Source organism: Patagioenas fasciata, chromosome 1 (genome assembly GCF_037038585.1).
Source record: "Patagioenas fasciata isolate bPatFas1 chromosome 1, bPatFas1.hap1, whole genome shotgun sequence".
NCBI lineage: Eukaryota > Metazoa > Chordata > Aves > Columbiformes > Columbidae > Patagioenas > Patagioenas fasciata.
This window is the reverse complement of record NC_092520.1, coordinates 168,285,027-168,297,941: the sequence shown is the minus strand read 5'-3', so window position 1 is coordinate 168,297,941 and position 12,915 is coordinate 168,285,027. Positions and strand designations below refer to the sequence as shown.

At 38.4% G+C, this 12,915-nt stretch overlaps 1 protein-coding gene across 1 annotated transcript in view; it reads left to right on the top strand.

The window, feature by feature from the left end:
• Window positions 1-2,601: 2,601 nt before the first annotated feature.
• The window catches only part of DCN (decorin), a 40,091-nt gene continuing 29,777 nt past the window's right edge, over window positions 2,602-12,915 (top strand). Inside the window, exons 1-2 of the mRNA XM_065842447.2 lie at window positions 2,602-2,858; window positions 6,932-7,164. Of these exons, the coding sequence (XP_065698519.1) occupies window positions 6,960-7,164 (205 nt within the window). The 5' untranslated portion in view covers window positions 2,602-2,858; window positions 6,932-6,959. The remainder of the gene's footprint in view (window positions 2,859-6,931; window positions 7,165-12,915) is intronic.

Sequence of the window (12,915 nt, the reverse complement as noted above, 5' to 3'; positions counted from 1 at the left end):
TCCTTCCTGCAGAGGCTTCCACTGGACCCGAGCAGAGCAGGCAACAGCAGGCAGACAGGCAGGCTTCCTGTCTTCTCTCCTGCCACTGCCCTTTGAAAGGTCCACAAAATAAGCTGTGAGCGAATGAAGCAGATGCTATCCATCAAAATTTAATAAAAAAGACTGTTACATAAATAACATTAACATGCAGTTGCCTGTAACATTCTGAGAATCTGTATTTGGAACAGCATGTAGCCCTGTAAGTTTGTTAAATTGGAGTGATAAAGTCATATACAAACCAAGATTGCTCTAATAATGATTTTTTCTATATTGACTAAGCTGTAGTCAAAGCAGATCAGACTGGGAAGGAGAGCTTATCAATGCTAGGACCTGTGTATGGTCATGGGCCTTAAAATAACGTAGCAACTTAATATTATTGTTCGGTTGGGTTTTTTTCAAAGTTGTTTATCTTCTGAGTGACATCGCAGGGAGCGAAGAGTGGGATTAAAGGAATATTTGTACCAGAAAGGATCTGACACTCCCATAAAAACATACAAATGACTCAAAACAATTAATGGGGTACTACACCAACATTCAGTGTCGTAAGTCCTCTCCCATTCAGTTGCTCAGACCTCCATGTACTCCACATAACATTTCAAGAGGGGGTGGATGCCTAACACATACTCCTTCTACTTCTGAGTCTCAATAGGCAGCACAAGTGTTTCCATAATTCCTAAAGGTGGTAATCCCAATAAGCACGCTATGTTCTCCTGTTCCCACCTTGATCTTTCTATTTTTCTTTGACTCTTCCTAATATCTGGGACAAAAATGGAGAAGTGGCTGTCCGTCTATTCCTGTGCTTCCAAAGAGGTGACTAAGCCATTAAATTATAATACCTTTTGGCCCTGTAACAGATATCAGAACAAATGCAGTATGGTTTTACTGGGAAAATGGGTTATGTGAAACAAACCAACAAGAAGTTTACCCTGACCTGTTCCTCATCAAAATCTTGCTTTGAAATGTTTTTAAACACCAGATGCAGCTGGTGACCAAGGTTCAAATAACTGACATTACTAAGATGCAGCCAAGATTTCAGCAAGCCTCATGGTGACACTTTTGGACAAAGATAAGTCTTTGTTTTAAGCATGAAAGCTTGGAACACCACTAATCATATGTAGAAAAATGTCACAATAAAAACCATTAGCAGTTTTGAATCCAGTGGAGAGGAAGGGGAAAGAAGTTAGTTCATGGACTAGGGGTGAACACATTTTCCTTAACTTTTAGAGTGAACTATATAAAGAAGCTGTAATGTAAGATTACACCTTTGTGCTACACTGATCAAAACTAGCAGTCAATTATTCTACCATGTTTTCTTCCACCAAAGGAGAACAATTATAAAAGCAGTTTTAATGGTTCTTCTTGAAATTAAATGAAGAGAATAGCTAAAATGTCAAGAGTTTATTGCATTTCTAAAAATTCAGACTTCTTTTAAACATCATTTCACATTTTATAGGCTTTAACTTCAGATTTGCACCTGGTCTTAGCCTAGGGGCAGAAATAAAAAGGATACAAGTCAAAACACAGAGGCACAAGCCTCCAGTCTTTAGATAGGACAGCTAACAGCACAGAGAAACTACACATGTTCACAATGTGCTTGGATTACTAAATAAATAGTAATTATTGTATTTACTCTCCTTTCAGTTTGCTAGACTTGTAAAATTGTGCAGGAACAGAGAAACTGCAGTTTAGCTTCCACTGGTATTTGCATCAATGCAGAAATTACTAAAATAAAATATAAATCTGAACAGAGCCAGATACATTTTTCCTTTTATCTTTTAAAAAAGTTCCAAACAAACAAAAAAACCCACCAAAAAAATCCCAAACAACTAAAACCAACCAACTAAAAACAAAACCAAAAAAACCCAACCACTCAACCCCCGCCTCCCCAAAAAAACCCCACCCCAAAACCCCAGTTAAAGCTCATTTCCCCTCTGCTTTGCTGTCCTGGTGAGAAAGCAGTAAAAAAAAAGAAAAAAAAGAAAAAAAAAAAAAAAAAGGAAGTTTATATAAAGCAGTTCTAACCACAAATATTAGAATCATTCTACTAATGAAAACATGATTTTTCATATATATCAAAAACATGCTGTAGTTTCAAGAAATACATAAAAACTATTATTAGACAGGATAATAGTATATTACACTATCTACCACTTGGTTTGACAATGATTATAGCAAGAGCAAAGGCAGGTTGATATCTGTTTAAATAGTTTTACCTAAAGCTACCCCTAAAGCTACCCCATTTTTCTGATATTAATCTCCACTTTTAATAACTCCAAGATTAATTTTATATCATTCCCTTGGATTACAAATACTATAAACAAGAGGATCAGCCAAAAAATTTTCTCAGTAATGAGTCAGAAAAAAAAAACATAGTTAAATCCAAGAAAACTTTCCTAAATATATGTTGCAGAGACATAAAAAAAAAAGATAAGTTGAATTACAGCTAAGTATCTGTCTAATCGTGTGCAAGTAGTTTGGGATTCTAAACAGATGAAAAAGAAATAAAGCAAATGAAAAAGAGAAAAGGAGGAAAAGAAAGCAAAAGACCTGATAAAGTTTCTGGCTACAATACAGGAGACATATCATTACCATATGATCTAATGTGGGTGTCAGCCTGGATTGTGTTCATTGAGAGAAACCTTATTTTTTAACTGTGCTATGGAATAGAAGCAGGAGGGTTTTCCACCAAGTGACAGTCACTGAGCTGAACTTACCCCCTCCTCCTTTCCACACCTGCAAAGCCTTTTGCCTGGGTTGAATATTTAGTTTAATTACATCTCAGCTTTGAGAGCTCCTGTTGCAAATCCCTGGATTAAAAGGTACGGTTTTCAGTAATTCTCCTGAACTATGCTGCATTAATAAAACTTCAGGCAAGTCTACGGCAAGAACTAGCTGAATTTTAAGAGGAGCAAGGAAAAAATCCTTCTAAATGTTTAGCAATGTTAAGTTTTGTATCCAGCACTTTTGTTTCTTGGGAACACGAGTATGCATTCTCAAGGACTGTGCAGATTTCCTACTGTTTATTTGACTGTTCTGTCTCTTGTTTTGATTTGTATAAGCACTGCTATAGCCCTTTCTTTTTCCTTGCTGTAAACTTTTGCAGCAGTATATTCTCTGTTTGCAATCCAGTGTTTAGAATTGTTGATATAGTGAGTGTAAAAAATGTGTGACTTCTTACATTTCTGTTTTAAACTGCACTCTGTGATTTCTCTTTCATTTGCGTTTCTTCATATATATTCCAAACATTAATGAATATAGTTTCAATTTCAGAGAAAAAAATACATAGGACTTAGTTAAACAGGCTCAGTGTATGCCTTTGTAATGTTGGAAAGTGTTATGTTACAGTCTACAAACAAGGGACTTGCACGTAAAGAAGGTTTCTATGAATGAAATAATAGAAAATTCCTGGAGCTGTTACTCCTGTTAATACAGTTTTAATCTCTTTAAAACTTTCAACTCCTATTTTTGCACATCTAGAGTTTATTACACAAAATGGGTAAAACATATAATGGAGGGGATTTTTTTTTTTAAACTGCACATATTGTTTAGCTTGTCTTTTGTGGTATTTTGAGAAATATCTGACAGTAGGTGAACTAATATTTAAAACTTAATATTAAAGTAAACTGACAAGAAGACCACCAATACAGTGGTGACGTGAACTGATGAGGCATTTTTCCAGTGGTATTTTAAACTGAAATGTGGCCAAGTCTATGGTATAGTTTCCTCTGTTTGTGGAAAAGTCTTCCTCATTGTAAACACATAATTAAAGCAAATTTAAACAGTTATGTCCTGCAGACATAAATATTGTGTCACAGACCTTTAAGAGCTCAGATTTTTTTCCTCCTCTCTATTTTTTTTGTAAGTGAAATGTAAATATTTCTTACTAGTACACTTTTGTGTGTATTTTTTTCTCTAACTGCTTATGTTCATTTACACATACAAACAATAGCAACAGATGTGTCTGCAGTATGAATAAATGTACGGAGAAAAATATGCAGACAAATATCTATTCCTAATTCCTGACTAATATGTAGCTTGTATCTGCTGTTTTCTCTGATCCTTGATATCCTTTGTTGTCCTGCAGTTTTCATTTATACACAGCTCTTACTGATTTTATTATAATTTTGACAGAACAGGGACCAAAGGAAAAGGCCTGCTACAAGGTTTAGCTAAGATAAGTGAAATCATCAATATTAATGTGAATGAGAAGTGTGAAGACACTTCCAAAGTGCCTTTGCATTGTTTTGGGTTTTTAGAGGGGTAGTAATTTAACTCCAGGATAAGATCATGATTCTTGAAATGAATGGTGCTTCACCAGTGACCCTGGGGAGGTTATAAGCAGTTTTAAATATTTTAAAATATTTTAAAAGTATACAAATATGTAGAAAAGAGGTGGGAAAGCTCTTTAAAAGGTACTAACTGCCAGTTTCATGCCATGGTTGATGTGCAGTATTCCCAATGTTTATTGATGTTAATGTACATTCTGAAAAATAATTTGTACTGGGGTAATATTTTATTGATCATGTTCTCAGGGCAGTTTATTAGGATGAACGGTGATGATTTAGCAAATTTGTCTTCCTGCTTCAACTTATTAATAAATTGTTGTTTGGTTTTTTTTAATTTATTTTATTTTACAATAATTCATACGTAACAATGATTATTTTTAAAATCTTGTTTTAGATTAAACCATGGTATGAACTCATCACCGTGTATTAACACTGCTTTGTTGTGATGTCTCTACTTGTCCCTATGCACTCTGCAAGCATCAAGGGGGTGTTCCTGGGGAAGGGACACAGCCCCGATGTTGGTGGGTGGCCAGGGCAGGCAGGAGGGCGGGAGGATGTCCCACATGGGCATACAGCCTGGCCCTGTGACATGACACAAGTTTGCATGGCACCAACCTGGGCTAACAGGAAATGCTAAAATGCTCTGGTCCTCTAGTTGACAGTGGGGTCTGCAAAACCCCTCAGTTCATGCAGTAGGTAATATGTCTGCTCCAGGAACAGAAAATACTTTCAGATGCAGCTAATAAACTGATTATGCCTGTTAAAGAGGAAACAGAAATGGTGTTTTGCTGCATGTGAAGTCACTTTGGTGTGTTTGGAACATCTGAAGATGTTAGATACCGATCTTCCTGTTAGGTAGATTACAGAAATGTAAGCTATGACTTTAAAACACTAGCATATCTCAGAAGGTAACCTTATCATTGTCTCAAGACTGAGCCCTGAAGGTTTCTGCAGGATTGCATTATTGGCAACTGTAGGTAAAAATTCATAAAGGAAATTGAACCCAGACACAATATAGATTGTATCTAAGCCCAAGCCCATGTTTTTTATTTATTTAGCTTTTTTTTTTTTTTTTTTTTAATACTAACCACACCTGTTAGAGCACCTGGATATAGTATTCTAGAAAGAGAGGCCCCAGCATACCACTCTCACCTAACATCAGATGCCCAAGTTAGTCATCTACCTGGTAGGTTCCATATGTCAACATAAAGAGTGAGACAGTCCTCCTACTCTGTCTCTCTCCCATTTTTTTTAATCTTTCCATTAGTCAATATGGAGCTGAGAAATGCTATACCCCGCCCCTAACTGTTAGGTAACTTCTGCTAGAAAAAAAATGAATCCCAGCTAGCGCCAAACGAGGCATTTCAGAAGTTATTGACCTGAAGAAGCAAGTGGACATTTCGCTTTCTTTACAAAGAGCAACATCTGCATTCAGGACATTTTAAGAAAAGGTTCCTAAATAAATTACAAGTTTGCCTTTCTGTCACTTGGATACTTGAAGGCAGTTTTCTTCATATTTTTTTTTCATGAGTTGTTTTTAGAGCCACGAAGGTTTGTGACATATAAGTTTCTTTATACAAAATAAATAGTAAAATAAAATAATTTTTAGAAAGTTAGCTGATCTATACAGCCTTGATACAAAACGTGCAAACAGCTGTTTTGTAGTTTCTCCTTAGTGCACAACACAAGTAGCGCGATGTACAGTGCATTTAAATGCATTTAGGCCTAGGTCCTGTGAACACGTATTTAAGCAGTTTTCCTTGTTAGCCTCTATGGCAATATATACTTCTGTGAAGTTGTTCCTAAGCATGAAGTCTGCAGAATGAGGCCCTGAAGTTCCATTAGAAAGTGTGCTGACAATACTATAAGCATCAATCCAAATGCTTATGCAGTGCAAAGCAGAGGATTTTCAGGGTCCATTGTTTATATCATAAAATCCCCAGGCCAAAAATTTGTAAGGAAAGCCAAGAATGTCCAATATAACACAACATTGTATTGCATTTTATGGTGCTGGGAAGGAAGTATAGCTCATTTAAACAACTAAAGATCTTCCCCTCTCTCTCCACCCCATCACTAGATCCTACCCTTTATCAGTCAGTTTTACTAGGCTATAATTTAAAACACACAGGAAGCTTGCACTTAAAAAAAATAGTTCTCAAGACATGAAATACTGCATTACAGTGAGTTTGGGAACCTCAGGTTCATCCCCAGGGGACAAACTCATTGCTATGAAACAAATGCTAATGAAATCAAATAGACTGTTACACTAGCAGAAAACAGACACATGGAAAATATGGCTTATTGTGTTGACTGTTTTGCATAACAAATTTGACAGTGCTGCCTGTTCCTAATAAATATTACTCTAAATATGCAAACAGATGTGTTTACAGTTGCCTTTAAACTGCTCTGTAAAAGAAAGAAAAAAGCCTATTGACAAGCAGTTACTGGAGTCCTATCACATAACTGTCCTATTTTCACTATTCAGTTTTCATTTATTGAAAGGAACAGTTATGCAATTGGTGGATACGCTGGACCTCCTTCAGCAGGAACTGTGCAGCTATGAGAAACTGCTACTTTTTTTCTAAATCTCCTACTTTGATTCCTAGGTCGTGCCTGGAGTCTATGAACTAAGCCATGAGGCTGGCTCTTCTCTTCGTCCTACTGCTGCCAGCATGCTTGGCCAAGCCGTTCCACCAGCAGGGCCTCTTTGACTTTATGCTGGAGGATGAAGGGTCGGCCGATATGCCTCCAACAGATGACCCTGTCATATCTGGATTTGGACCAGTGTGCCCCTTTCGCTGCCAGTGTCATCTTCGCGTGGTACAGTGCTCTGACCTAGGTAAGCCCAAGAGTATCTTTGCAGGGTATGTACTTACATTCTAGTCAGGGGTTTGTAGCTGAGATGGTGAGGCTGCTACACACTGCTATTCTGTAACTGGGATTTTGTCAAAGAGATATCCTGCAATTACTGTTAACTAGGATGTTCTATATGAAGTAGGCCATAAAGCCCTGACAAAATGGATGTTTGTTGTGACCACAAAGAAAATTTGACTTTTTAATGTACATTTTTGTGTATGTACATTTCATTTGTTCTTTGAAATGCCTCAGATTTCTGTAGCAGAGAAAATAACTTTTCAAGGCTATGCCTTCAAATCCATATTAAATACATTCAGTGAGGTCAGATGTGGGGATGGAAACATTTTAAAAGGTTCTAAATTGCATGGTCTGAGCTCCTTAATAATACTGTCTAGTACCTCAACATAGAAATCATCCCATTTCCATTGGAATATATGAGCATGGAATAACCAGCCCTGAATCATATGTGCTGGAAACAGCTCTTTGGAAGAAAGAGCTTGGAAAGACTCCAAAACAATGAACACATTTTGGAGCTCCTTATTAAATATCTTTCTTAGACATTATTCAAGCTAAAACCATGAGAACCTTTCTCACAAACTTCCCTTGCTCTTTCACGTACAAGGGCTTGTCTGCGCAGTCAGACCAGCAGGATGTGAAGACATGCCTGGCATCACTGTATTTGACTTTCCCATGCAGAGATCTCAAGTAATGAAGTCGACTTCAGTGAGACTGCTCTTGTTTTAGGCCAGTATTATTCAGACTAAGTCAGTGTGCAGTGCAGAAAATTAAAGTTGGGTTTGCTCACAAGGAAATTAGGCCATTTGTTTGGTGGACAGACAAGTAAATTCTCTTATGATTTTCTAGAGTTAATTGGTTTTTAAATCTTCTCTTAGCTGTTTAAATATATAGCTGAGTGTTTCTGTTTTCCTATGTTATAGCAATGGCGTTGATAATTGCTGTAAATCATAGCACATATCCACCAATTGGGACCCAAGTTTCATCATGATGGGTGTCGTATAATTACAGAAAGGAGGGGGAATCATTAGTTACATCCCTAGAAACTTCTGTGAATCTATTAAAGTGAGCCACATAATTACGCAACAGATATGTTTGGCAAAGACCCAGTGAACAATGAGAGTCAAGTTGCACAAATGAGCATGGACAAACCTAGCCATGCATTCATAAAGCTTTCACAGTACTGTCCTGTTGAAAGATTATTACTTTTTTTTTTTTTTTATTATTTACCATTTAGGTACCAGAAAGTACCAAACGTGTGGTGGGGACTGGGAGGAAATTGCCCCACGTGCTATGAAGGTCATAGGTTTTACTGTTACACTGGCTAATGCTGATGGAATTTAAGTTATTTTGGTAACTCGTCCCCAGTCTGCTTCAACTCTGAAGAATGTAAGGAGCTTTCACTTGTTCAAAAAGTAGAGATATTCACACAGGAACCCTTTGTTGCTGCATTTGCCCCCATATTCGTTCAGTTATTTTTCACACACATATGGTTTCCAAAGGGTTGCATGACAGTCTACTGTCTACAGATGATTCTGGATTAACAGACTCTGATACTGACAAGGAGACACAGAAATACAGCAATTAAGGCCCCAGGTCTGTGTTTCCCAGATAATTTCAAGAGGGGTGATAAGAGGTATACTTTGAGCTTGGTTTAGACCCACATGCTGCAGATACTGCAACAAAGAGACTCTGCTTTTGAAGCAGCTGGCCTGATAACATCCAGCCTCTGGGCACGAAGGAAGAGACATCTCCCTGGGCTTAAAATATGCAGCCCTGAAAAATAAATAATATTTCCCTGGCAGAGCTCGGGGAAGTAATAATCATTCAGAGATTCCCAGCCTGAAGTCTCATCCATCCTTGTCACATGTGGCCTGGACAGCCCTTGATGGGTCGTGGCCCAAGTGGCTCACCAGGGCAGAGTTCCAATGTCTGTCTCTGTGAGCAGGGACAGGACAGCTGTGTGCTGCCAGCTCACAGGCAAGTCTGCCCTCCACTCTCCTATGGCCTTGAATCCATTTCTGTGTGAGACTCAGACAAGGTCAGATTTACCTGCTTACTTGAGGAAAGCCAGGAGCTGGCCCCAACAGCTCAAAATTTTGTTGCAAACTGGGGAGGTCCTGCCAGGACAACCTAATATGCTCCTGGAGGGAACTGGAACTGTTTAGCCGGGAGAAAAGGAGGCTGAGGGGAGACCTTATCGGTCTCTACAGCTACCTGAAAGGAGATTCTAGTATGGAGGGTGTTGGTTCTCTTCTCCCAAGTGACAAGCAGTAGGGTGAGAGGAAATGGCCTCAAGTTGTGCCAGGGAGGACACTTTCTTCATGGAAAGCGTTGTCAGGCATTGGAACAGGATGCCCAGAAAAGTGATGGAGTCACCATTCCTGGAGGTGTTTAAAAGACCCATAGATGAGATTCTTAGGGACAAGGTTTAGTGCCAGTGTTAGGTTAACAGTTGGACTCAATGATCTTATAAGTCTTTTCCAATCAAAATGATTCTATGATTCTATGAAACATACTTGAGCTGCAGTGACCAGGAAGGCAATGTGCAAGTGGGAGCCATGAAAATCAGCAATGACAATTCCAGCTCCCTGCAAACCACCATTCCTGGCCTGCCCCTCCCTTCAACTCTGTGTGTTTCTGACCCGATCAAATTAGCTGCCTCTCTCCCTCAGAATCATCAAATTTAGTCATCTAGTCCCATGGGCAGTAATTGACAAAAAAACTGCAGGCAAAACCAAGTCTCATCCCAGGTATATATTAAGAGCTTACTAAATTAAGTCACACACAGGAAAGTTGAGATCTGGATCAGGATCCTTTCTTCCACTCCCTCCTTGGTGTGGAAGGAGGTCTCTTTGCAGCCATGAGCCCCTGGGTGCAGAGAGTATGTCAGAGCAAGTCAGATGGGGGACCCTAATTCGAGTTACCTATGGAGAGGTCTTTTTTTCCTCAGCATGCTCCTTTCTGTGCCCAAAGGGACATCTGTTATTTCTAAACTCTTGCTTCGTAAGGAAAAGGACAACTGTCTGATGGTGAATAAACCACAGAACTGTCACATCCAGGGTCCAGAGATCAGGTATGCCCCTTGTCTCATGAGCATTGAATGGGAATAATTAAAAAAAAAAAATCCAAATTCAAGAAAAACAGTGAAAAAAATGCCCAGTGGTCCAATTTCACTCTTGTCAGCTATATTTTTGCATTCCTGCAGTTTTAAGCTTCAGTCACATCTTCCTAAGCACATACCTCTGAATTAATTTATTTTGCCTCCAAGCCAAAGGCTGAGTTAGCAGGAAGGAGAACTCTTGTCTTCTCACACCCTGAAGAAGAATTCTCTCTGAGCTGTGATTACTGACAGATCAAGAGCAGAACCCCACGGGCTCAGCCTATATGAGATGTATTACCTCTGTGCAACAGGCTCAAGGATCTCATCAAGGAAGGCCACTTCAGTATCTTTTAAAGTGCTGCCTTTTCTCAATCTGCCTCCTGTTGCTAAAAGGGAACCACAGGTTCACTTTTTAATCATGTCTCAGTATAAGACATTACTATGCTATAGCCAGGCTTTCCACAGAAATCTCAAACACCTTCCTAGTTAGCACACACTACAGGTGGGGAGTAGCTGATACAACTGGTCAGAGGCAGCTCTTCCTGTTTTAAAATAATAAATACAGGGAAGATGTGCAGTCAGTTGGCAGGCAAACATGCCTCGTTAAAAGCCCTAGCAAGGAGTAACCATTCCATTTAAAGTCTCATCCTCCCAAAGGGAGTCTCAAGAACAGGTTCCTCCCAGAACACCCTGGAAGGCAGGAAGATGCATGTGTGATTATTCAGCCCTGCAGCTGATGCAGAATGCTCTATACGTGCATTTGTCAGAGCTTTATTTAACCTTCAGAGGAGTCTGGCAGCCCCTTACGAAGTGAGAAGTGCCTATGTTCTGCAGGATGCAATGAGATCACCTTCCTTGGAGGCTCCACAGGAAGTAGGGGGTCCCTTCAGCCCTGTTGCCTCCATGGAGGTTTTGTGGTCTCCAAAAGGTGTGCAAGAGATGGATGGCCGTAATCAAAGTTCAAGCAGTATCACAGCTTAAACTGAAGTTTTCTCACAGCTCAGAAATGCAGGGTTTCTCCAGCCATAAAGTAAAGAAGGGTATATTAAAGCTTAGCATGGGTGTTGGAGTGTGTGTTTGAAAAGCACTTTGAGACCAGTGGGAGAAAATCATACAGATCTGTAAACCATTATTCCAGAGATCTGGTAACATGAGGCAGTTTATCTGAACACATACAGTGCCTGAGCTGTATTAACTGATGGCTCTTCAACAGCTGAACCATGGTAAAGTGACAACAGCTGATTTATTTTTTGACAAAATATGATTTACCTCCTTGTGTAAAATTTTCCATAAACATTTGAACTCCCATTTTCTGATCATGACTCCATTTGGGAACCTCATCTCTCATTATAAAGGAAATTATCTCGTTGGGGGTATAAATTGGTGTGAACTTCTGCTGTCAACATGAAATCTTTTTAAAGAAAAATAATATATATCACTTTGGTGATCATTTTCAGTCATTTTATGAGTTCAAGAAATCAGAAAGGATTAATTAGTATTGTGTACTTAGCTTTAGAATCCTTGCCATCATTTGAATGTTTACCAGCCTTTCAAAACCATAATTTTTAAAGGTAAATGTTATAGCTCAAAATCTTGCAGATTTCTAAATATGAAATAAGAGAAACATAGATCCATAAGTGGCCAGACATTAGAAAATATAATTTTTAAATAAAAGCTTTTGTTAATTTTGTTAATTTGTCTAGTTGCTGAGCCTTTAAAACAAGAACCTTTGTTGACAACATTTTTTAGCCAAACATAACTATGGCAGTCAAACACAAATCACTGGGCTTTCCACGTGCTAACTGGGTCAATTGTAACAATTTAATATGTTGGAGATCAGACTGGAGGACCTATATGAAGGATTACAGGTATTATTTGTAATATAGGAGTGTTCTCAGGTGATATTAGCTATCTATGATTCATCTGGGCTCCTTTCACAGCCATGGGGACAGCTAGGTAGCTGCCCAATTGGGCAGTTCATCCTGTCTAAGTTGGATGTCAGTACCAGAAATGATAAATCACTCTTGGAGAATTAAACTGCCAATACAGGGCTTCAATGACCACTAGAGGCTATGCAATTTACTTTCAGATTAATAAAGTTATGTGTGATAAAATTAAAGCATGGAAAAAATAAACTCAGGTTACCAGCATTATTTTGTAATAAATTTGCCATGGATTATTAAAAGTTTTGTATACAGTCTTCTTAGATACAATTTTTTGGGATGCCTTGGAAGCATGAATTAAAGCCCTGTACTCAGCACAGCCTGAAAAATTAAGTCAAGAACTCAATAATTAGTAAAGACTCTTCAAAAGTTGTTAAGAAAAAAAATATATTGACCTGGATGTAGACTGCTTTACATTAAAAAAAAGTCATTAGCTTTTGCCAGTGTAACAGTGAAAGACAGGCCTTGTTACATTGCAACCTGAATTGATGATGTTCCGGTTGATAAACATGATTCCAGGTGAAAATTAATCTATGGTAAATACACCCCTTATTTATTAGCTGCTTACTCCAAGGTGACAGTTACCAACTCTGTGTGTTTTCTTTTTTTTTTCTTTTTTTTTTTTTTTAGATTTGTTTACTTTCTGAAAACTAGGCAATGCCATTTAAGAAAG